Source organism: Solanum verrucosum, unplaced genomic scaffold (assembly GCF_900185275.1).
Source record: "Solanum verrucosum unplaced genomic scaffold, falcon-dt-bn FXZP01000196.1, whole genome shotgun sequence".
In the NCBI taxonomy this organism is placed as follows: Eukaryota; Viridiplantae; Streptophyta; class Magnoliopsida; order Solanales; family Solanaceae; genus Solanum; species Solanum verrucosum.
This window is the reverse complement of record NW_026020420.1, coordinates 2,683,214-2,709,066: the sequence shown is the minus strand read 5'-3', so window position 1 is coordinate 2,709,066 and position 25,853 is coordinate 2,683,214. Positions and strand designations below refer to the sequence as shown.

The window sequence follows — 25,853 nt, the reverse complement described above, 5'->3', positions numbered from 1 at the left end:
AAACAGAACCAAAAACTAGTCTTTAACACTTTTTGGTTTTTCAATCTTGGTAACTCTCATAAGATTTCTTTTTCTTTTATAATCTGTGTTGGGGAATTATTTTACACTTGCTTTTGTCTTGAAAATGAAAGAAATCTCTTCTTATTTCAATATTGATTGAAGACCAGCCCTTCTTTGTCCCAAGTATTCAAAAAATCACAAATCTACCAAATGTAAAGGCAGGCACAAATCTATGAATAAGAGACATTTAACTTGTATCTACAAGGCGCTAAGTTATTAACAGGCTCTCCGTGCACGTTAAAAATCCGTCCCAAAGTCGCTCCCTCGACCGGAACACTAATAGGAGGTCTTGTGTTAAGCACTGTCATTCCTCGTGTAGACCACCATTTGTAGCACTCAAAGCAACAGCCCTAACTCAGTTATTTCCTAATAATTGTTGTATCTCAACATTGAACTGCCAGAGTGAATTGTCAATTCAATTAATCCGGATACTCTTTGATTCTGTATTTTACTTAACCAATTGTCATTAGATTCCTGCCAATATTCAGGTGTCGATATTACTTCTTTTCTTGCTAATTTAAAACATATAACAATGACTTTAGTTTTTCTACAGACATTTGGATGAAATAAGAAATTTAGGCCAACAACACAGTGGTTTCTGCTTCTTTCCTTTCAAATACATGTCGATAATTCTACTCACCAAGTGTTACGGTTTCCAGTATCAAGTGTATAGATCACAGTGTTTCCAAGGAAGCAAGACGCAGCAACAAAAAGTGTTTCATTTTTCAACGAGAATAACCACAAAGACAAATTACTAATCCAACTCAACGAAATATTTTCCATCTCACAAGATTGAAAAAGCTCCAAATGATCATAAGTCAGAATGACTTGTACTCTGGCTACAAAATGTTCAAAACTAAGTTGTAAAACACAAACAAAGTTGCATCTTTAACCAAAATATTCTGCCATGCAGCATGTATGTTGCTGAGAAGAATTCACAGCCTCCTTCCTCTTCTACCACCCTTTCTGCGAGTACTGTCGGTGGGAATAGGAGTAACATCCTCTGACAAAATAGAGCAACAAGTACTTTCAGCAGGGATTCAGATAAAAGATAACAGCACATTGTCATTACAACCAACTTCCGAAGCAATTAGACCATATAGATGATGAAACTATCCAACAATTAAAGAGGTTTTACCTATGCGTCCAATTTTCATTCCAGATCGAGCAAGGGCTCTAAGAGCAGACTGGGCACCAGGACCAGGAGTCTTGGTTTTGTTACCACCTGTAGCCCGAAGCTTAATGTGAAGGGCATTAATTCCAAGCTCCTGTAAATTATTAAAAATAGTGAGTTGCAAATCAACAACTTGACTTCCTAGCTATTCATAGACACAAGAAAAAACATGATCAAGGAAGCTACAACTTATTGTGCCAACCTCAGAAAACTAAAAGACAGTAGAAATGCTATTTTAATCTTCATACACAATCTGATGTGAAATATTTTAATCTAACAATTAGACTTCCACTCTAAATTTGAGATACAATTTGGCATTACTCTGGTTATTTAAACATCTAGCGCTTAGACGTGGTCTACAAAACAATATTAATAACGACGAATATAGGTAGAATAATGCTTCCAAAAGTCATCACACAATAAAACAGAGGTTTACCTGAATCACCTGTGACCTTGACAGATCGAATCAGCAAAATATTTCACTTTTATTAACAGCAAGAGATGTTGAAAAAAAGTACAACAGAAGGGAGCAGAGTTCAGGTAAGCTAGACATCTTGAACTAAAGTACTGAAAATTCGTTATTATTTTTAGATTTTTACAATGACATCTGCCATTTACTTCGAACCCACAAAATCCTGAAAGCTTGGACCTAACCCAATATGCCAAGGAGCAAACATGCATGAGATCATAAATCTGAGTCTGTTATTAACACATCAAAGCTCAAGCTTAAAATCTTTCACATTTCATTAACATACTTTGTAACAAGTGCAACTTGTCGCAATCCTCGAACAAGTAATTGGATACAAAACTGTTTTTTTAATCTTCTAGTGACTTAAAACTATGTACGCAATGCATGATGAATTCACATTTCATAAAAATGGTGAAGAAAAGGAACTCCAAAAGCAGACTGAGCAATATATCTAACCTTGCATCGTTGAGAAACATCTTGTGCTGCAAGCATAGCAGCATAAGGAGAAGATTCATCTCTGTCAGCCTTCACCTTCATGCCACCTATAAAGTAGAACAACTCTAAATGAAAAGACCACTCATCCTAACTGGTTTCGCAATTAAGGAAGATAAATAATATTCTCCATGTCCCCAAAAGAATGTCAGCTTTTATATAGTAGGAAACAACTTAACTTTAAAATTTTTGTTACCCTTAATAAAACAATTTATAGTTATACAAAAATCTAAAGTTGAATTAGATCACAACTTTCAAAAGTCATCCTTTCATTCTCAAATTTTGTGCCAAGAGAAATGGTAACATAAATAGAGGCATAAGGCGTACTAAATATAAAGGGAAAAACGAGTACAGTGTGTTTATCAATTGAATTTGGAAGTTGAAAAAGTGATGCATTTTATACCTATTAGTTGAGTATACATATTAGACATGCTAACACTTCAATTCCTATGCTTTTTCTAGGAGTTGTTTAGCCTTACAGTACATTAGTATAAAATATAAAGAACTTCATAGTATTTTTTTTATTTTGTATCGTATTAGCTTGAGATGAGTTTAAATGGTAGCAAGATCAGTGAGGATTCATATAGCTGCCCCCAACATGTTTTACAGTGAGGCCGGGTTATTGTTGTTGTAAAAATGTCTTCTTTGTTCTACAGAAAGTTTAAAAATGCAAAATGTAAATTCTGGGAACTGTGGGGATGTTAAACTCTTTATTGGTTGGTGAAATTAAGGTTTAAATAACGCAGTAAAGGTGACATCAAGAACAAAGATACTACACAGATGCAATGAATCCCACATTACAGAGTACATACCAGTAATGCGAACCATTGTTTCACGTCCAGACAAATCAGTCACATGCTGCAATTAACAGACAAGTATAAATTCAGAACAAAATAAACAATTAAACAACTTCTTCAAAAACAAAACTAGTACAAAGGAGTGGAAATTAATAACTCACAATGAACGTGTCGTTGAAAGAGGCGAAAATGTGAGCAACACAAAAGACCAATTCACCCTCCCTGGTAGCTGGTCCAAGGGTAACAGTCTCTTCCTTGGGCTCCCTGGTCTTTCTCCTCGACTACCAACCCAATACAATCCATCAGCATAAACTTTACAAATACTTACTTCAATAAATAAAAATAAAAAAGCAAATATAAATCTATAAAGACATATTTAATAACCATCCATTGTACCAAAATTAAGACCATCAATATGCAGAACTACATCAACAAAAGTGTGTTCACTTGGAGACACTTCGTCGAAAAATTATACTATTCATATGTCAAAAATTACTTTTTTACACATGTACATAAAATCATGAACGCCCTACAACATTTCTGGCTTAACAACAGTCAGTATACTGCCAAAGAGTTAATATCTCAGTCTGTGCATACAAATCCAGCCGAAGAATTGTATTGTTAATAGTACATTCCCACAAATACTCAAAATAAACCTAATTTCAGTGAACTAAACTTCAATTTTTTCATATTTATTTCTAACATAATACGAGTTCAATTCGGTTGATTAACATGAATTCAAATTCAAATTCAAATTCAAATTCAAATCAAAATCAATATCGCCTTATTGAAAAAGAAAATACCATGGCTAAGGTTGATTTGCAGGTGAGCTGCTGCTGCTGCTGAAGCTTGAAGAACCCTAGCTGCAATGGTGGTGCGAGTAGCTGATGAAGAGTCTTAATTGTGCATGCCTTTGTTTATATAGTTAGGGTTTCCAGAAAGTAACAATTTCATAAATGGGCCTCTTCTTTGTTTTGGACTGTGAATGTGCAGGATGGGGCCCTATCTTTTTTTTTTTCTTTCTTTGCATCTTATAGCCTATTTACAAAATGTTTAATTTGTAATCACAAACATCAAACAAAAACAATATTTGCTCCTCATTGCTTCTACTTCTTTTTCATCTTCTCGATCATTTATTAGTTATGTATAGATTAGTTATTTCCTTGTAATGGTTACATCATACTTGTATTAGTTAGGGGGTTTCTAAATTGTCAATCAAACACGTATAAATTTAATATAGGAAAATTTATTTTCTATTTGCCTATCAAACATTATATAAGTTATACATAAATAAATACATGAATAATTTTTTTTTATCCAGCTACAAATGACCCCCTTTAAGGTTCGATATCTAATGTTGAGTAAGATAAAATCTGTATTTTGTGAAAGTTATAACTATTGAATGATAAATCAAAGAAGACATAGATCGAGGTGTGGAAAGGAAAGAAGAACTATGGTAAATAATACCTTGATTAAGATTATTGTAGTTGCTAACTTCATAGTTAAATTTATGTTTGTTATGGATATCATCCTAACTAAAAGTTTTGTCTTTACTAAAATTTAAACCTGAGATATCATGGTGTTCAACTTACTTCATTGACGACTAGATCACACTCTTATTCTCTTACAAAATAAATTCAAAGGTTATGAGTGATAGTAACCACAACAATAACTATTCCTCAATCCCAAGTAATGATCAACTATACGAATTCTCATTTCTAAGTTGATATTAGGAATTCTAAATCAAGGACGAAGCTAGGCTAGGAAGGGAGTTCATTCGAATCCTTTTGGATGAAAAATTACACTATTTATATATGATTAAAACTATTTTTATGTATATATTGTTGATATTGAATCTCTTAGACTTCTTTGTGTGCTTACTTCTTCATATGTTGAACCCAGAACCTCCACCACTGTGCTTAATCATATATTGTATCTAACTCTACTTATTCTCGTTTCATACATGATACATCGAAAACGCAAAACTCATGCAGCCATGGGGAGGAAAGCTTATGATCAGTAAATATTGAAAACCAAATTCTTGCAACAATGGAATTCACCACTTTTCAATTATTGAAAACAGGAAACAACACTGAGAGATATCAAGATATGCAAGCACAAAATGCTCAAGTATGGCAAAAAGAAAGTAGATTTCGTGAGAATGTTTAAATTAGGATCCTTTGAAACCAGAAAAGAAACTTGCTAAACAATAGAAACTAATTTGGGAGTTATAATTTCAAGAAGCCCCTTTGGATTTTCGACATGAACCCAATGACCGGAGTTGGGAAGGAGATGATACGACATCTTGCCTTCAGATCCACCAGTTCCGTTGGAGGCAATGCTTTCGAGTTTCTGGACAGTCTCTGGATCCCACCTATCACTTTTCTCAGCACGCACAATCGCTATCTCTGTCCCTTTAGGTGGGTGCTCCAGCAAAGGCCAATAATCTTTCTCCCTGAAAAGTTCCATTTTTTTTTAAAGTAAACAACCTTCAAGAATACAATCATTAGAATTTCTTGAAGAAGAATGAATCTGGTTTTACATGTAAGAATCAAACATCTCTGCAGCAGCTTCAATATTAAAGTTCCATGTCATGCTATCCCCTGATTTCTCAAGATTGCTGCCCAGCCATTCTGATAATGCCTTAGAAAACCCGAGTTTCAACAAGTGATCTACCAGCCATCTGAAATGCAAGATTCATGTAAGAGACAATGAGAAAATATGTTCGAGAAAACACATATGAGAATATTCAGGTAGGCAAGACTAAACGCGTCAAAAAAAGGTGCAAGTAGAGTAAGCTAACTGCTAAGTAGCACTTGGCATTTTCAACTTCCCAGAAGTTAATTAAGCCTTAACCAAGACACGTGGCAATCTCATAGAGTTATTATTTACGACATAGTATAGAAAGCATAAATGTTTGTTAGTGTTAAGACTACTGCAATAACCACATAATATGTGATTTTACACTTATTCCAAGTCCTGCTGATTACTAGCTAGATCCAATTGATGTTACAGACCAACCATTAATAATTAGCTAGACTATTTGCTGGATCATCCAAAAATTGTTGAAAAGAAGCTGGTTAGATAATGTTGTATGAATCTGGACACCAAAATGACACATACATCTTGAGCATAACTTAGACACAACCAAAATATGCATATATCATATTAAAGAATGGCGATAGGAAGGAATAGAGACTCCACTTTCGAGATGGGATTGATGAAGGTAGGCTCTGCAGCGTCTGCATAACTTTCTCTACTTCTCTATTGCTATCTTCAGGTATCACCTTTCCAGGGACAGAATCCAATACCCAGAGCTGTTCTGCATCAGGTGTGTGAACTATAGATTAGTATACGAGTTCAGCAAAGACATGATGCAAGTGAAACAATCAGAGGCAGTTAAAAGCAGACAATTACTCAAGATTTTTTTCTGGAACCTGTATATTCCACGGAAATACCCACGCGATTTCCTGATTTACCGGATAAATTTGTGGAAAGTGGCGGCATAACCAAGTTTGGAAGTGTGTTTTGGCTGCCAAGATAAGGTCGGACATTGTATGCAGCGTTTGCCGTGTTGACGTTGATTTCACAAGTTCGTAGATACTCCAAAATTACAAGGATTTCCAAGTAAAAGACTAATTTTTAAGCATCATTTCACACTGTAGATCTAGCTTACATCAAAAGTTAAGCACTTACTTTTTGTGCAAGGGACTGACAACAAGAGATTTAAAGGCAACAACATAAACCAATAAAACACAGTAATGATGAACCATAAGGTATTTCTACAAAGAAAATCTACATAAAGAAACTTCTGCAAGTTCTCCTTTTGCCCCTCTATGAAAAAGTTATATATACACAGGCAAGTGGCAACCATCCGGTTGTAGCTTTTTCAGGGTTAGAATAGTTTTCTATGAACACATTCTAGATCAAAGAAGCAAAACAAAGATGGAACAACACACATAGAGAGAGGAGGAGAGAGCTAAAGTATATGTCTTCTATTTTTACTTTTTACTTCTTTCAAATATCTCCAAGAACAAGTTTCTTTCCTTGCATGGTAGTATTAAGGATAAGCTAAAACTTCATTTAAACATCCTGTAAACAGATTGAACTAAATGAAGGAGGGTATTGCTTAAACAGGCAATGGGATAACTTGCATACTGCCAAGAAAATCTTAACAACAATATCACATCAAAAAATAAGCTAAACCAGATACTAGGACAGAAAGAATGTGCAAAATTGAACTACCATTTCACCAAATAAATATGTAATACTCAAACCTACAACTGCTAATCTGATCAGCTATCCATGAATGTCGAATGAGGTTCAAAAGCAGGATTAGAAATAAAATTTATAATCATTTGCAAGAAAGAGCAAGCACCTGCTTGGGCAATCGAGCCGATTGGCCATAAACACCTCGAGAGCAGCTCTCAACATACTGCAAGGCGACTTTACCACCCATGGAATGCCCTATAACAACATCAGGCCAATCCCAACCTTTTGAATTCACCAAATTAGCTACATCTTTTGCAGCATTTTCCATATCATGTGGTGGCACAAAGCCTTCAATTTTAGCTGAATTCCCATGATTCCGCAAATCCACAAGAATCATCCTCCAATTTACACCATCTAAAAAACACACAACACATAGAAAAGCATATAAGCTGCAAAATTTTAACCTTACAGACAGTGATAAGCCAGAATTGTTTTCACTAAGGGAGCCAAAATATAAAGAATTAAACGACAAAATGAGATTGGTCAGGTACAAATTGCATAGTTTTCAGCTCAAATATTAAGTTGCCTACAAAGCCAATTCTCCCAAATTAAACCTATAAAAGATTAATCCAATTCAACATATAGTATATATACACACATGAAATTTACTTATTTACACAGTGTAATTTTCCGGCGAAGTAGTATCAATTCGATTAACTAGCCCAAATTATTCACCAGTACCGGAATGAAACTAATCGAAATACATACAAATTTAGAAGATTCATAATAACTGATCGCAACTAATTTAACTAGCTAGAAATTGATTTGACTAAAGTACCTGCAGAAAGGGAGGAAGCAAGAGAACGAGAGAAGGATCGCCAATTTCGACTGGAACCTAAGAGGCCGTGGAATATAAAAGCTGTGAAATCGTAAGGTTTTTCCGGCAAAGATCGGACTTCTTCGAAAGCTACGGTGGCGATGGAACGGTCCGACCGGTGCATATACGGCGTCGATGTGGTTAGAACCCGGTTCAGGAGTCTAAGGCCCTCGACCGGTTTGGTTCTGCAAATGCTCGACATTTTTACCGGTCTCGTTTTCTGCTTCGGAGTTCTTTACTTAGTGGCACGACTTGAATTTTAAAAGGCAAGCAATTTACCTTTTACGAATTTCGTGTGTAAATATTCAAAATTAAAATACATTTTACAAATTTAAGAATTATTAAAATGTATTATAAATTAAATAATTGATAACTTAAAATATATATTAAAAAAATTATAGTTAAAAAAATTATTTGAACCTTGAAGTTCAAAAATACCATATAAATTGAGATGGAAATAATACTTCACTAATTAATATTTTAATTTATTTTAGGGAAAAAGGTTTGAAAAATACTTCAACTTTGGCCGAATTTGCTGTTACGATATCAAACTTTATGGAGGACCTTTTAGCACCTTGCACTATTTAATAGTGTATTTTAAATGTATATATGTATCCACGTGGACACATTACTATTTAAAATAATGCAATATTTATGATGTCCACGTAGACACATATATACCTTTAAAATACACTATTAAATAGTATAGGGGGTAAAAGGTCATTTCCAAAGTTTGGTATCGTAACAACAATTTCGGCCAAAGTTGAAGTATTTTTCAGACTTTTTTTCCTTTATTTTATCGTACTATTTATGTATTAATATATTTAAAACTATAAATTTTGATGATGTTATAGTGCCACAAATATAGTGATGTAATTTTAAGTTCTTTTATTTTATAAAAATTATATAAATTAAACGTTATAACTTAAATTAGAGCAGAAGGTAACAAGAGTAATATAATATCGGGAAAATTGACTAAAACGGGGATATGATATTATGGTATATTATTTTTTAAATATAATAAATTCAACATATTGAAAAAAGTACACTAATTAATAAATAATAAATTAAAAATTAAGTGTAAATTATCTTTTGATTTAACAAATGAAAATGAATATCTATTTTAGGATATATTTGGCCATAGATATTGCAAGTATTTTGGGAAAATGATTTTGGCAAAATTTGTTAATTTGTTTAGTTTTTGAGATTTTATTTTCTTCTTTTTTGGTAAAAAGAAAAAACTTGAAAACTACGAAAAAAATATTTTTCGATAAAAATATAACTGTTGAGTTCTTTTGAAATTTTAAAATTTATCATAATTACTTCTATTTTACAAAAAAAAAAAGTCTATCTATTTCTGACTCTTACTAATTCTACTAATTATTTTTCTTCAAACGCATTTTTGAAATAAATATCTACTATGAGACAATTATGACTATTCAATTTGTCTTGAAAAAAACATGATTTAGATAATAATAATAAAATCTTCGATCGTGTCTTACTTGTTTAATCTTCTTCACAAAATATTCACTCATATTATCGAAAAAAATCAAATTTAATAATTTAATAACTTACCAAAAGATTGAATTAATTGTTATTTTTATTTGATATGTTGTAATATAATGCATGGAACACTAACGACAAAAAAAATTGCGCTAATTATTAATTTAATTTTACTATATTATATTTTAATGCATGAAATATTGAAAGTAATTATTTTATTTATATTTTATGAACAAGTAAAAATAAACGAATGAACAAAGTAGTTAGAACAGATGTATATCACGTTTTTTTTAAAATTTCTCATATGATATCTGCTATTTGGTAGCAGTCTGTATTGTTTTGGTTTTAAATAGTTTACTATTGATCCCTGTGCTGCAATTTTTTAAAAGTTTAGGGGGATCAATTGATTATTTCTATGTTCAATTGTTATAAAAAAAAAAAGATTGTTAGTCTAAAAATAATGATATATTTTTATATTTATTAAAAATTTCGGTTTAAAAGATTTATTTTTGTTTTTAATAAAATCATTTATATTTATACAAATATCAATAATTGTTTTAGACATAAATTTTTGAAGTCTTACTTTTTTTTTATATATATATTCTTTGTTAAAATCAAATAAGATCACATAAAAATTGAAGTGAAAGAAGTACAACTTTATGTAATTATTTAATACTAAGGATAGTATAGAAAAAAATATTCTTGATTTATTAAATTAGATAAACAAAAATGATACAAAAAATTGTGTATACATAATTAAAAAAATAAATACAAAATGCACATAAAAAATTGACAGCTGTGGGATTTGAACCCACGCCCTTTCGGACCAGAGCCTAAATCTGGCGCCTTAGACCACTCGGCCAAACTGTCATTTACATTTATTGATTTGAAATTATTTTATGTGTTTGTTTCTACACGTTTAACATTAATTAAATGCGGTTTCAATTATTTGATGTTTATTTATGTCTTAAAATATAATTTTTTTGATTAAATATTTACTTTATTGATATATTTATTATAATCTTCAAAAACAATTATTAATAAAGATTAAATGAGACATATTGTCTTGAACTTCTAACAATAATATATAACATATATATTGAGTATTATCTCATAGATAAAGTCTGAAAATGAGTTTTTATCCAAAATTTATTTCTCCCTTTTGAAGATAGAAATGTTATTTTAAGAAATTCTCATATTCAAAAATAATAAAGATTAACAGTAAAAAAAAAACACATAGAAAAAAAACTAAATATAGCAAATAATAAAAAAAATCATTACGTGTTTTGATTCTAAAATTTGAGACAGAAGGATATTCTATCGGTTATCTACTAGGCATAAATAAAAAATGTAGATGTTTATGTTAATTAAAATTACTACTTCTAATGTGTGGTGTTCATGTGTAGGTGGTTCTAGAAAAATAAGGTAACATGCTAAAACAGATTAATTATTGTCTTACATTTGTGCATTGGATTAATTAATTGAAGAAATATGGGCATATTTATTTGGTAGTTTTTTTTTCCTAATACAAATAATATTGTTATTATTATAGGAGAAACTTTCAGAAAAAATAAGCATTTTCAGACCACTTGATGTTTTAAAAACTTATAATTAGATGAGTTTAAGTTAACATACAATGTTTTGCATGATTAATAGAAGGATTCAAGTTTCTGGTCTGAAGAATCACTATCTTCGAACGCACTACTAATCCATTCACGTATCAATTGGATGACTTCTATTTTTCGTTGAATTACTATCTTGCTTATGTATATCTAATATGAATGATTTTTATTTTCCTCCGAATACGATTTTGATCTTCAATTGAGCTATTAATACGAGTAGATAGTTGATTAAGAAGGGGAGAGTTGATTGAACCTGCATTTTCAATCAATCTTCATACACTCAGTACCACTGTATATTAATGTGAGTTGTAAGGAATCTAAATATTGAGTCTCGACTAATGAACAAATAATTGCTAGTTATTTTCCATGTCAATTGCATACTCCCTTATTAGTATATGGTGTTCCTGATAGTATTTGTTTGGAATTTATTTAATAACTTAAACAGTACTCCTTCTTTGGCTATATATAAATTTGCAATCATTATTTTGGTCCTTAAAATTCCAATATCTATGTTTTGTCATTCCAGTCTTTTGCATGCAGAAGCTAAGGTCTACATTAATTACAACTCATGAACTACAATCAATATGCCTCAGTAACCAAGCACTCATTATCCTCGGTAATGAAAGTCTGTTTAAAAAAAGAATTTATTTCTTTTTTTCGTAACACTTTAATTTCAATTTTTCTCATACTTTTTTTTAAATTTTAATCGTGTACTTATACGATATTTTGATATGTGATTATAAAACTCAAAATTTTCTTTTGCTTTTCAAATTACGTGTTAACTTAAAATAGGACAAGCAAATTAAAACACAGAGTACCTTTTGCATGCCTTTCTATTCTTTCTTCCATGTTAAGCATTAATACAATTATATATATACTAGCAAGAAAAAGGAGTTAACCAGATCATTCTAGATATCTTCATGTATTGCCAAGTTTGGAAGAAACTTATTTCCAAGAAAGAACTATTCACCCATCTTTGAATTAAGAAAACTTCAAAATCTAGCAAAAAAATGAAGAAAACATCAACAAAATCTGCTCAGCAGAAAACTGATAACTCATCTTCACAATCACATGCAGTTTTTTTTTCTGATGATCAAAAGCCAAATCTTGCAGATGTAGCACCAGCTCCTCCAATTGTTGCATCTGTCAATGATAAAATCAGACCACTTCTTGATTGTGTTGATAAGCTTCGTCACCTCAACATCATGCAAGAAGGGATTCAGCTTCCAACAATTGTAGTAGTTGGTGATCAATCATCAGGAAAATCTAGTGTTCTTGAATCTCTAGCTGGAATTAGTCTCCCTAAGGGACAGGGGATTTGCACCCGAGTCCCTTTAATCATGAGGCTACAAAATGAATCAAAAATGTGTGCAACAAATCTTCACCTGGAGTATAATGGTAAGTCAATCCATGTTGACGAACTTCGCGTTGCAGACGCAATAGTTAATGCAACTGATGAAATTGCTGGACAAGGTAAGGGTATATCAAACAAACTCTTAACACTTGTTGTGAAAAAAAATGGTGTTCCTGATTTAACCATGATTGATTTACCTGGCATTACTAGAGTTCCTATTCAGGGCCAACCTGAAAACATATATGAACAGATTTCTGATATAATCATGACTTATATATCTCCTCAAGAAAGCATAATTTTGAATGTTTTATCAGCTACTGTTGATTTTCCAACTTGTGAGTCTATTAGAATGTCTCAAAAAGTGGATAAAACAGGGGAGAGGACTCTGGCTGTTGTGACGAAAGGCGATAAGGCTCCTGAAGGGTTGCTTGAGAAGGTTACCGCAGATGAAGTGAATATAGGGCTTGGTTATGTTTGTGTAAGAAATAGAATTGGGAATGAGACTTATGAAGAAGCTAGGAAAGATGAGGCAAGACTCTTTTCAACACATCCACTTTTGTCTAAGATTGGTAAATCCATGGTTGGAGTTCCTGTTTTAGCACAAAAATTGGTCCGAATTCAAGCAACGATTATTTCGAAATGCTTACCTGATATTGTGAGGAGGATTAATGACAAACTTGCTGCTAATGTTGCAGAACTCAATAGGCTGCCTAAGCATTTAAGTTCTGTAGTTGAAGCATTGACGACTTTCATGTGTATTCTGAGTACTTCCAAGGATTCATTGAAGAAAATTCTTGTAAGAGGGGAGTTTGATGAGTACCCTGATGAAAAAGAAATGCACTGCACAGCTAGGCTAGTTGAAATGCTTGATCAATACTCTAAGGAGTTAGATGCCAAGAATTCTGAGAAAAAGGAAGATTTCTTGATGGAAGAGATTCGGGCATTAGAGGAAACTAAAGGGATTGGATTGCCCAATTTCCTTCCTCGGGGCGTTTTCCTAAATGTATTGCAGAAAAGAGTGAAAGAAATTGCTACAATGCCGGAGGATTTCACCGGAAAAGTATGGAATTACATCGAGAGGATAGTTATTACTTATTAAAGTGTTGATGCATCATTGTGATAACTATCCACAACTTCAGAGTTCTACAAGAAGAGCTGCTCAAAACCTGATTGCCAAGAAGAAGGATGAATCAGTTGATTGGGTAAGGGAGATTATTGGAATGGAAAACCAAACTGATTATACTTGTAATCCTGAATATGTAGCGAATTGTAGTAAGATCATGGCTCAACAAACGGCATTCATGGAGATTATGAACGATCACAAGAAGTCGTCTACAACAAACCTCACAGGCGGAATTGGAGTAATTGATGTTGGTCATTTGAGGAAGCATGTAGGTGTGGTGCAACAGGCATTTGAACTAAAGATGAGAATGATTGCCTATTGGAAGATTGTCTTGATGAGGCTGGTGGATTCTATGGCCTTGCACATAATGTTCAACATCCAGAACACGATTAACAAGCAAATGGAAGAGGAAATAGTTAAAGATCTGATGGCACCTGAGGGTGGTGGAATCGAAAGAATGCTCGATGAATCTCCATTAGTTGCAGAGAAGCGCAATAGGCTCAAAAAGAGTATAAAGTTGCTAAACGAGTCCAAAGAGGTGGTGTCCAATGTCATGGACAGGATTTCATTTCATGGTGATCATCAAGAAAGGGATTAGAATGTAAATATCATATGATGTTGCGATAGAACTATGGAAGAACACGGTATAACAAACTACCTAGTAGTATGGTTTTGTAAATTGTCAGTTAGCTCCTAGTAAAGAGTATCATCTAACTACCTGGTACTAAATATTTTTGTTGTGGAATGCCTACCGTAGGAATTGAAGTTTTTGTTCCTCTGCTTGTATGCAGTTTTTGTCTTCAATTCCTAGCTGTTAGATAAGTATATGTAAATAAAGTATCTTTGTCTTCTTTAACTAAATCGTTTTGTACTTGAATTCTGTTAAAGAATGACAAATGTCCCACATCGGCGATTAATGAGATGGGTGGACTCCTTATATGGCTTGGGAAATCTTCCTCCCTTTGAGCTAATTTTTGGGGTGTGAGTTAGGCTCAAGACCTAATTTAACATGGTATCAGAGCAGGGCCCGTCTCACCCGATGTTGGGGTCCCCAAAATCAAAATTGTCCCACTGGGTGCGTGAGGTGGGTGTTAAAGAATGACAAATGTCCCACATCGGTAATTAATGATATGGGTGGACTTCTTATATAGCTTGGGCAATCCTCCTCCCTTTGAGCTAGCTTTTGGGTGTGAGTTAGGCCTAAGACCTAATTTAACAAATTCGTGCTGACTTCCTTTCAAACAAGTGTTTATTAATTACGCAATAGAATTAATAGTCCTTTCTAGAGTCAAAAACAAGGGGAACCATTAGTGATTTTCATACTTGAATTATCAATTATGCCGAGTTCAGAATTTAAAGTTTTGAATAAAAGTTACTGAATTCCGTTATTCATAAGTTAGCATTCTTAAACCTTCATTGCTATTACAATAATGTGAGTTTATAAGCTTACAAGAGATGATTGTTTGATTAGATCAATTTTTCTGGGATAGACATCTTTAAAATTTGTTGGCATCAAGGCAGTAGCCTGAGCAGTACAACTTTGTAGCTCTGGGAGTTGGAGAAACCTTCAGAAATTATAAGCATTTTCACATCAATTGATGTTTTAAGAATCGGTGATTTGTAGATAAGCTTAGGTTTGCATAAAATGTTATGCATGGTTAACAAGCCTCTGGTTCTGTAGGACCACTATCTCCAAGCACGAACAATTTACGTATCACTTGATTTGAACGAGTTTTTCTCTCTTTTTTCGCTGGTCCATAGTTTTAACCTTTGATCGAGCTTCAGACGCGAGTAGATAGACCTGCCTTTTAATTTCAATCAATCTCTAGATGTTCATTGGTACTAGAGGTGCGAGTTGTAAGGAGTCTTGGCCTCTGAGTCTTTAAAAACAGAGGCGTATCTAGAGGGGGTTCCGTGGGTTCACGTGAATCCATGCTCCCCTCTCTAGATTATATATAGTAGTGTTATATTTTTTTAAAAATATTTAAATATAGAGGTGTGAACCCACGTTAAAAGTAACATATAATAATACGATAAAGTTTGGGTGCACCACATGTACGATAAAAATTTAAATCTTATATCTATCTTGCTTCTGTTAGTAACACCTCTCTAAGTGGTTATCGGTAACACTTTTGGCATTTCAATCAATTTTTCTTTTGTTTTTTTTCTTGGATCTTTCAAAATTTTCAAGTGTGTAACATTGAAAATTCCTAAAATAAAAAATTAGCACCGTAAATTTTTTATATAATTAAATCAAATGTGTATATTAAAATTTAAAACTATTAGTATTATATATGTTGGACCTATAATTTTTAAAATTTAACGGTTTATTATTAAGAACATAAAGGTCAAAACGATCAAATTTATATCTTAGATGCATCTTTTTGTAATAGTGCACCCATCTTTCTGAAATCATGGATACGCCTCTGTTTACAAATGAATAAATAGTCAGTTGTTTACTATTTCAATTACATACTTCCTTTAGTTTGCTTCTTATGGTGTTCCTCTTGGTATTTGTTTAATTTAACTTCAATAGTCATCAATGGATGACCTTGATAGGAAAAATGATCCACACAACTTGGCACAAAGAGGATCTATTTAGATAAAAGTTACTGTTTAAGTTCAAATGGGGCACAAGAACTTCATTTTTAACAGTCCCTAGTTAGATACTACCCTGGGAGCCAATAAACATTTTACAAAAAACATAGCTAGTGTAGTACTAGTTAGTTTGACACCAAAAGAACATGCACAAAAAAAAAGTAGAAACATTACTGATCTAATCCCTTTCTTGATCACCATGAGATGAAATCTTTGTCCATGATATTGGACACCACCTCTTTAGACTCCTTGAGCAACTTCACACTCTTTTTCAGCCTATTTCGTTTCTCTGAAACCAACGGAGATTCATCATGCATTCTCTCAATTCCATCACCGCGAGGAGCCATCAGCTCCTGAACTATCTCCTCTTCCATGTCCTTGTTAATCATTTTTTGGATAGTGAACATTATATGCAAAGCCATCGAATCAACGAGCCTCATCAAAACAATTTTCCAATAAGCAATGACTCTCATCTTCATATCGAAAGCTTGTTGCACTAAACCTAAATGCTTCCTCAAATGACCAACGTCAATTTCTCCAAGTCCTTTTAGGCTTACTACAGATACCTTCCCTGGATTGTATATAATCTCCATAAACGTTTGTTGTTGACCCATGAGCTTATTATAAGTGGCTAAATAGCCAGGATTACAAGTGTAATCAGTCTGTTTCTCCATACCGATGATTTCCTTTACCCACTCAACTGATTCATTCTTCTTTTTAACAATGAGGTTCTGAGCGGCTCGTCTAGTAGAAGACTGAAGTGTTGGGTAGTTTTCACAATGATGCATCAACACTTCCATAACAATTCTCTCTATGTAATTCCACACTATCGACAAAATCCTCCGGTATCAAAGCAACCTCCTTAACTCTTTTCTGCATTGCACTTAGGAAAAGATGTCTAGGAAGGAAATTAAGCAAACCAATCCCATTAGTTTCCTCTAAAGCCTTAATCTCCTCCATCAAGAAATCTTCTTTTTCGTCGAAATTCTTGGAATGCAGCTCATTAGAGTATTGATCAAGCATTTCAACAAATTTAGCTGTGCAATGCATTTCTTTCTCTTCAGGGTACTCGTCGAACTCCCCTCTTACAAGAATTTTCTTTATAGACTTCTTGAATGAACTAAGAATACGCATGAAAGCTGTTAAGGCTTCAGCCACTGACCTTAAATGTTGAGGCAGCCTGTTGAGTTCAGCCATATTCGTAGCAAGTTTATCATTTATTTTCCTCTCAATTTCAGGCAGAGATTTCGATATTATATTTGCTTGAATGGATACCAACTTTTGTGCTAAAACAGGAACACCAACCATTGATTTATCAATCTTCGACAAAAGTGGATGTGTTGAAAACATCTCATTTTCACTAGCTTCGTCATAAGACTCATTCCCAATTCTGTTCCTCACACAAATATAACCAAGTCCAATGTTCACTTCATCCGCAATAACCTTCTCAAGCAACCCTTCAGGAGCTATATCGCCTTTCGTCACAACAGCCAGAGTCCTCTCCCCTGTTTTATCCACTTTTTGAGCTGACAAAACATTCAAGATTATAGTCTCTTGAGGAGATATATACGTCTTTATAATATCAAAAATTTGTTCATATATATCTTCAGGTTGTCCCTGAACAGGAACTCTAGTAATGCCAGGTAAATCAATCATGGTTAAATCAGGAAACACCATTTTTGAATATTGGAATGTTTTCTTGATGTAATTTTGAGGGATTCTTTCTGAAATTTGAAATGTGTTTGGTTATTTAATTCTTGCTATGGTATATACCTGTGAAGTATTCACTCCGTTTCAATTTGATTGTCTCGCTATTCTAGTAAGTCTGTATATTACGTGACAAATTTAAAATCATAATATTAAAAAATATTTTGATATATTTGATTTGACATAACGTCAATATAAGTCTTATTTACTTTCAAAATTATGTATAAATCAAAATAAAACAAATAAATTGATTAAAACAAAGAAAGTACTTAGAAACGAATCGTCATGAGAAGGAAAAAAAAGGGTGTTTGAATCTGATTTTGCTATTAATGGACATGACTGATTGGTAAGGGAAGATAGTACATTTTCAGAGGATAATGAGTGCTTTTTTGCAGAATATAATATTATAGTAATTAAGTTTGAAAAATCAAAATGACTAATCACATACTCTTGTTGTTCATTTTTATTTGTGATAGTGCGTTTTTAAAAGTTAATTTGACTAATTTTTAAAGTTAAGTTAAATTATATTACATTAAATTAATATTTTAAATAAAAAATTTAGATATTTAAAAACTATATTAAAAGTACTAAAAAATACAATTTTTTTGTAAATTAATATGATAAAAAAATATATCATAAAATGTTAGTCAAAGTTCTTATAATTTGACTCTGAAAAAGGAAATCATAACAATTAAAAGTTGACGGAGGAAGTATAAAACTCTCACGGTCTCAATCTTGTGACATAGTTTTGAGTGATTTGGTGCACTTAGATCAATACTTCAAAATATATTTTCATTATATTCTGATGTAAATAATTATAACTTATATAGTTTTTTAATATAAATTTTGAATATCAAAAATTTATTTTAAAAAAATATTAAAGTGATCTAATTTAATTTATCATAAAATTAGTTAAATTGACTTTCCATACAAAAATATCATATAAATTTAGACGTTAATTGTATAAGTTTTTTATGAAATAGTAGCTACAAATGAAGATCAAAGATCTTGAGCGACTCCAACGTAACAAATTCAAAAGATAATTTTTTAAAAAAATTTCTCGATGCCCATTCTAAGCTCGAATTTACTTTGTTCTGCTATGATAGTCTAGAAGCATACCGAGTACCAATTATAGAATAAAAATGAAATATTTTCTTAATTTAATTTCTATTATATAGTCCAGAAGCAAATTTGAAATATTTTCCTAAAATTATACACAAGCTAAAAGTTGCACCATAAAAATATCTTTCAAATACATAAGTAAATTAAAAAATAATATAATACAACAATATATATTTTAAAATTTGACCTCAATTGATAATAAATATTTCAATTTAAAAAATACACATCTGATATTCTTAATAAAATTTAAATTGGCCCCATAAAAGCAAATTTGAAAGTCTCTATTAAGAATGTATATCTTGTTAGAAGTGTCTAGATACATTTTTAAAGTTCAAATATAAACGAGACACATTTATGTCAAGTTAAAATATTAACGAGATACATTTATATGAAGTTAAAATGTCTAAATGATCACGATTTAAAAAATTATTGTATCAAAGTTAAAATACTTATAGATGTATCTGAAAAAAATGAGATAATGACATTTCCCGTTTTGAATAAAAACTTGCTGCGTCTTATCGCCACGTAATGGCCACAGCTGCTTAAACATTAACCGTTGGATAAATTATGAGTTATTCTGAGCCGTTGGATAGTATGTAATATGGGACCCATGATTGATAAATCTCTATGAATCTTAAAAAGATTATATCAGTGACGTTTTTCAACATACGCAACGTAGAAGTCGGTGACCTTGTTTCACAAATGGATCAAAACGGCGTCGTTAGCTTCCGCCACCGTCAATCTCCATCATCCGATAGGTTTCTCGGCGTCTTCTCTCCGCCGCTGAGTGATGCTGCTCTCGTCGGCGGTACAGATGAACCAGTGGCCGATGATGATGAGCTTAACGAAGATGACGTGTTCTGGACTGGAAGAGTTTTGACTGAATCTCAACTCCGCTCTACTTCTCCTTCACGGAATAGTTTCCGTCAGCCTGAGAAGTTTGGTATTCTCGCGGCATTAGTGGAGGATCAGCAGAAAACTAATCTGCCTGTTGTCCGTCGGAAGCCTTCAATGGCTTCTTCGCCATCTAGTACGGATTCGATCTCGCAATCGCCGATTTCATCTTCTCCTTCTACTGTGATACCGTTTTCACGTGCGTTTCCTTCAATTCCTAAGCCACCATCTGGTAACAATAATTTTAGTCACTCAAAATCCATGCCGGCGAGGAACTTCCAGCACTCGGCTCCGGTCAATGTTCCAATGATGGCGAAGAAGGCACCAAAGCATGGAGACCTTGCTGAAGTTGAAATTGACGACGATGATGCTGATGATGAGATGTTACCGCCGCATGAGATGGTGGCCCGAGGATCAATGAGGTCTCCTAGAACCACTTTCTCGGTGCTGGAAGGCGTCGGAAGAACTCTCAAGGGGAGGGATCTTCGTCAGGTTCGCAATGCTGTGTGGCGCCAAACAGGTTTTCAGGATTGAAGTATGCTCATGTTGATATAACTATAGATCTTGTTTTAGATATCTGAAGTTTAAAACTGACCTTATGTTTTTGTTATATTCTGTATATAGGCAATGAAGAAATGTTTTTACAAATTTCTTCAGTTTTTATATGGCCTAAGTGTATTGAAAGAAGATGAAGTTATTATCTAGAAAAAAATTGCTGATATGTTTTATCAACATGTACATTTTGGGCAATGATCTCTTTGAATATTAATGCGAAAGAGTTTTGTTGAATTCTATATGATTCTGTTGCTCGAACTTCATTATTTGTAAGTTAAAAAGTTTCCAGCTTTTAGCCATTGATCTTTGTTATCTTTGCTGTGTGTATAGTGGAAGGTCATAGATCATTGCCTGTCCTGATGGTTCCTCTGTCGAATTCCCATAGCTGATTATGTTTGATCATACACATTATCTAGTAGCTTGGGTGACTTCTTTTGCACTTTCTGTGCAGTTTGTGAACTGAATTAGTGGACTGGTCCCTCGGAATCAAGTTTTTGTAGTTCCTCCTATAAGTCCTCTGTTTTTACCATGATTTGTAGTGTCCTTTATCTAGCAGTTTGTCATCTAGTTCTATGTTGTATATAGGCAATGGAGAAATGTTTTTACAAGTTTCTTCAGTTTTTAATGTGGCTTAAGTGTACTGAAAGAAGATGAAATTATTATCTGAAAAAAAAAGGGTGATATGTTGCATCAACAAGTATGTTTTGGGCAATGATCTCTTTGAATATTAATGCGAAAGAGTTTTGTTGAATTCTATATGATTCTGTTCCTCGAACTTCATTATTTGTAAGTTAAAAAGTTTCCAGCTTTTAGCCATTGATCTTTGTTATCTTTGCTATGTGTATAGTGGAAAGTCATAGATCATTGCCTGTCCTGATGGTTCCTCTGTCGAATTCCCATAGCTGATTATGTTTGATCATACACATTATCTAGTAGCTTGGGTGCCTTCTTTTGCTCCTTCTGTGCAGTTTGTGTACTGAATTAGTGGACTGGTCCCTCGGAATCAAGTTTTTGTAGTTCCTCCTATAAGTCCTCTGCTTATACCATGATTTGTAGTGTCCTTTATCTAGTAGTTTGTCATCTAGTTCTATTTTGTCTATAGGCAATGGAGAAATGTTTTGACAAGTTTCTTCAGTTTTTAATGTGGCTTAAGTGTACTGAAAGAAGATGAAGTAATTATCTGGAAAAAAAAAGGGTGATATGTTGCATCAACAAGTATGTTTTGGGCAATGATCTCTTTGAACATTAGTGCAAAGATAGTTCTTTAGATCTTATATGATCCTGTTGGACGCGCTTCATTATCTGTGAGTTGAAAAGTCTCCAGCTTTTAGCTATTTAGTTCTGTTGTATTTGATAAGTCTATAGACTATAGTGGAAGTTCATAGTTTGTTGCCGTGTTCATGTTTAAACGCTACCATGTTTTGATAGTTCCTTTGTCAATTCCCCATAGCTGATCACGTTTAATCTCACACATTATTTAGCAGTCCAGATGACTTCTGTTACTCCTTCTGTACAATGTGTGAACTGAATTAGTGGACTGGTCCCCCGGAATCAAGTTTCAGTAGTTCATCTGCTTTTACCATGATTTATAGTTTCCTTTAACTAGCAGTTCCTCATCTAATTGAAGCAGCTGAAAATATCACCCGTCTTTCTTTTTTTGTGGTGATGGTGGTGTTCACATCAACTTGAACACGCCTTCACTATTTCGCTGAGAACCTTCATCATCTCATTGTCTCACCAGTATCACTAGTGTAAATTTCGAGCAACTCTGTCCACCTAGTTGTTTGTTTCTTCTCTTGGATCTCTTGGAGTGGAATCTTGGGTTCTCATTATTTCTGTTCCAACTACATTAGGCATTATCTTTGTATGCATCATGTATCTTGACTGTGACACAAAACACTTCACACTAGCCTTGTCATTGGATGCTCTTGCCATTGAAGCTGTAGAAGAACATCTATCTTTGACTGTTATCGTTGATATATTCAAATCATGGTTTGGTCTGCATTGATTTCAAGTTACAGAGCCCTGAGGAAGGTCAAAGAAATTTCCGGGAATCAGATTTCGATGATCTAAGTTTGATCCAAATGCATGAGCATTCGCACTCATGAGCTTCAGTTATTGCATTATTTGGTGATTATTATTGCTCCTTGTTTTTAGATTGCGATGTTATGTTTTTCCTATTATTTGCTATGTCACTTTTGTATCATTCTTTTGAACTGTTTTGATGTGTGATACTCAAGTCGAGAATCGTTAAGCTCTCTACTACGTAGAGGTAGGTCTGCCTACACTTTATCCTTCCTAGCATAATCTACTTCTTGAAGAACTGCAAAAGACAATATATGTAAGTAATATTCATGAATTTTAGTACAAAAATAGAAAAAATTATCCTCTATAAAAGAAAAAGGCATAATACATATATTGGACCCTCAACTTGGCTTCAAATTTTAACTCTGACCTCCAACTTTCATAGTGCACAAACAGACACTTTAACAATCCAACCTTTTAATAAATAAACACGCGATTTTTGGAGGCAAAGAGCGTGAAATGCAAACGCTCCCACATGTATTAGTGAGCCACTCAGTGGCTGCCAATTAATTAAATACTTTACACGTCCATTTTAGAACTAAAAAAAAAAATTAAAATTACTTTTAATTAATATACAAGGGTTATAGCTCTTTTTCCACAATGACAAAAAAAATTAGAAGCCATTTGCACTAAATATGAGCACAAATCGTTTTAAAAGATTAGAAAAAAAATTTGATTTGAAGGAGGAGGAAAGAGAAATGAGATTTTGATTTGGAAATATAAAGATATTATATAAAAGGGATTGATTAAGGGTAGATTTGTCATTTCAGCATTTTTTTACTGTTGTGGGCCTCAAAAATTACTCCTAACTCGCACAAAATACGTGCACATCACGCGTTTTGCCAGGTAGGACACGCGTGTTTATTTATTAAAAGGTTGGATAGTTAAAGTGTCTATTTGTGCACTATGAAAGTTGGAGGTCAAGGTTGAAATTTGAAGCCAAGTTTAGGTTCCAATATATGTATTATGCCAAAGAAAAAAGAAAGAACCTTAATCACTAATTCCATCACTCTCTCTGTGTCTTTTATTATACACTTGTTATAGAATTTGATGGACAATAATTTTCAAATTTGGAAATTTGACATAGGATTTTGGTTGAAAATATCGAGCTAGGCAGAGTGTTGTGAGCGTTAGACATGCTTAGAATGCACAATCAAATCTCTTTTAAGACAAAGCCTCACAAAATTAAACCCCAAAAAAGACTGTTAAAACAAAGGTTCAATTCAACTTTCTAAAGTTGGGGTAGGTATTAAGGGAGAGTGGGAGAAAATAAAATTAGTCCCACCTTAATGGATTAGAGTACAAGTTCGTTGTTTAGTTGACAACTCACAACAATTTCAAAAGAATATTTTCTAAAACTACTCCATCATCTCCATCTTTTTGCTTTCTAATTCAAAAGTTGACATCATTGATACTTTCATGTGTTCAAATTTATATAATACCGTTCAAATTTCGAGAGTCAAACAGTTTAATTTTGACGACATGAAATCTTCAAATTCTTTGAAATAAAATGTATATGACAAAATTACAGTAGAAGACAGGCTCATTTGAATCTCGAAATTCAAAAGTATCACATAAATTGGGATAATCACATTTTCATTTACTACCTAGTGGCTACTAGTACTATTTAATTAAATAACCACTCTTCTTGCTCCATTACCAAAATAATAAAAAGTCATTATTATAATAAGTCCATCTTACAAATCCACCCTATATAAGTTCTATCCCCTATTGCTCTTCTCATCACAATCAAGTAAATAGCCATTCAATCCTTCATTTAAATTCTAGCCACTTTTTTTATTCTTTCATTACAAATGGAGAAAAGTGAATCAACCAAAATTGATGTTGTGGAAACCAACAAAGAAAAGAAAGGAAAAGCCCCACTTTTAGGAACAGCAGCTCCTGCTATTGTTGCTGCTGTTGCTCATGATGGACATGCAAAAGGAGGTGGTGCTAAAAGAGGAATTGCAATTTTTGACCTTATTTTAAGAATAGCTGCTTTTGCTTCTGCATTAGGTGCTACTGTGGCTATGGCTACTACTGAAGAAACTCTTCCCTTTTTCACTCAGTTCTTTCAGTTCGAAGCTAGCTATGACGATCTTCCAACTTTTACGTAAGCAAATCAATTGCCTGTTTGATCAAACTTTCAAAATTTGCTTATTTTAAAAGTTCTCTAAAAAAAAGAACATTTGGCAAATAACATTTGCAAGAATTCAAAAAACACTTTTTTTTTTCCTACTAACTTGACTAAACACGTCAATATCTGAAATAAACACTTTTGACTTCTCGTCTAATATTGCCTAGTTGTTAAAATTTATTTATGTGCATGATATGTAAATAATTTACTACATTATATATATGGGAATTAATTAATTAATTTTGCTATATTTTACAGGTTTTTTGTGGTAGGTATGGGAATAGTTGTTGCATACCTTGTCCTCTCTGTACCTTTTTCTATTGTTTGCATTGTACGACCCCATGCAGTTGTACCAAGGCTCCTCCTCATTATATTTGATACGGTACGTAGAATTTTGTGTAAACAGTATCGATCTACTATCAGAGGTTAAATATATTCTTGTTGTTGCAAAATTAATCCAAATATGCTCTTGATAATTTTGAAGGTGATTATTGCATTGGCAACGAGTGCAGCAGGGTCATCAGCAGCCATAGTGTATTTGGCTCACAATGGAAACCAAGATGCAAATTGGTTAGCAATTTGCCAGCAATTTGGTGATTTCTGCCAAAGGGCCAGTGGAGCAGTGGTGGCCTCCTTTATCACGGTGGTGCTCTTGATCCTCATGGTGGTTCTCTCTGCTTCCGCTCTTCGAAGACACTAAGGACGAGTTCGTTTTATGGAAAAAGAAAAAAGTATTCGCTACTGCTTACAACACCTTCATTCACTCATCTCGTTGTATATTGAAAAAATAATTAGTGTTATATTGGATTACAAGTGTTGATGTTTTCCTTTTGTTTTGTTAAGGTGTGGATGTTGTGTTTCTGTTTTTATTAAAATGGGGAAATTTGGGAAGTCTTGTAAATCATAATTGGTAAATTCAGGGAATCTATATTGCAAATTATGTTGTAATTTTCATAGTGAACTTTATATATTGTACTTTTCAATTTACATCCATGTATTATGACTATATTTCAGTATTCATCTATGTATTGTCCGTATTTTATCTTTCATTAAGAGTAAAAAATATATTTTA

General features: G+C 33.1%; 6 protein-coding genes, 1 non-coding gene and 2 pseudogenes across 7 annotated transcripts in view; 4 read left to right on the top strand and 5 right to left on the bottom strand.

The window, feature by feature from the left end:
• The window catches only part of LOC125807089 (4-hydroxy-tetrahydrodipicolinate synthase, chloroplastic), a 178,691-nt gene that overhangs the window by 30,423 nt on the left and 122,415 nt on the right, over positions 1-25,853 (top strand). The window lies entirely within an intron of this gene.
• Positions 1-25,853, bottom strand: part of LOC125807075 (cell division protein FtsZ homolog 2-1, chloroplastic) — a 217,496-nt gene that overhangs the window by 180,502 nt on the left and 11,141 nt on the right. The gene's annotated exons all lie outside the window — the stretch shown is intronic.
• On the bottom strand, positions 816-3,887 carry LOC125807132 (40S ribosomal protein S14-2-like). The gene is made up of 6 exons (XM_049486903.1): positions 3,796-3,887; positions 3,154-3,273; positions 3,008-3,053; positions 2,160-2,245; positions 1,199-1,328; positions 816-1,063 (listed from the first exon to the last, which is right to left on the bottom strand). Exons 1-6 carry the CDS (start codon positions 3,796-3,798, stop codon positions 996-998), a joined length of 453 nt encoding a protein of 150 aa, XP_049342860.1. The 5' UTR covers positions 3,799-3,887; the 3' UTR covers positions 816-995.
• Positions 5,031-8,338, bottom strand: LOC125807091 (uncharacterized). Its single transcript, XM_049486859.1, has 5 exons — positions 8,043-8,338; positions 7,371-7,618; positions 6,197-6,309; positions 5,535-5,675; positions 5,031-5,447 (listed from the first exon to the last, which is right to left on the bottom strand). Exons 1-5 carry the CDS (start codon positions 8,281-8,283, stop codon positions 5,195-5,197), a joined length of 996 nt encoding a protein of 331 aa, XP_049342816.1. The 5' UTR covers positions 8,284-8,338; the 3' UTR covers positions 5,031-5,194.
• Positions 10,375-10,454, bottom strand: TRNAL-UAG (transfer RNA leucine (anticodon UAG)). The gene has a single exon. It is a non-coding gene; the product is annotated as a tRNA-Leu (tRNA).
• Positions 12,217-14,281, top strand: LOC125806933 (dynamin-related protein 4C-like; annotated as a pseudogene).
• LOC125806932 (dynamin-related protein 4C-like) lies at positions 16,476-17,958 on the bottom strand (annotated as a pseudogene).
• Positions 19,764-20,793, top strand: LOC125807109 (uncharacterized). Its single transcript, XM_049486882.1, has one exon. It carries the CDS (start codon positions 19,813-19,815, stop codon positions 20,536-20,538), a length of 726 nt encoding a protein of 241 aa, XP_049342839.1. The 5' UTR covers positions 19,764-19,812; the 3' UTR covers positions 20,539-20,793.
• LOC125807117 (casparian strip membrane protein 1) lies at positions 24,400-25,481 on the top strand. The gene is made up of 3 exons (XM_049486888.1): positions 24,400-24,757; positions 25,040-25,163; positions 25,266-25,481. The coding sequence occupies exons 1-3, from the start codon at positions 24,459-24,461 to the stop codon at positions 25,479-25,481; spliced, it is 639 nt and encodes a 212-aa protein (XP_049342845.1). The 5' UTR covers positions 24,400-24,458.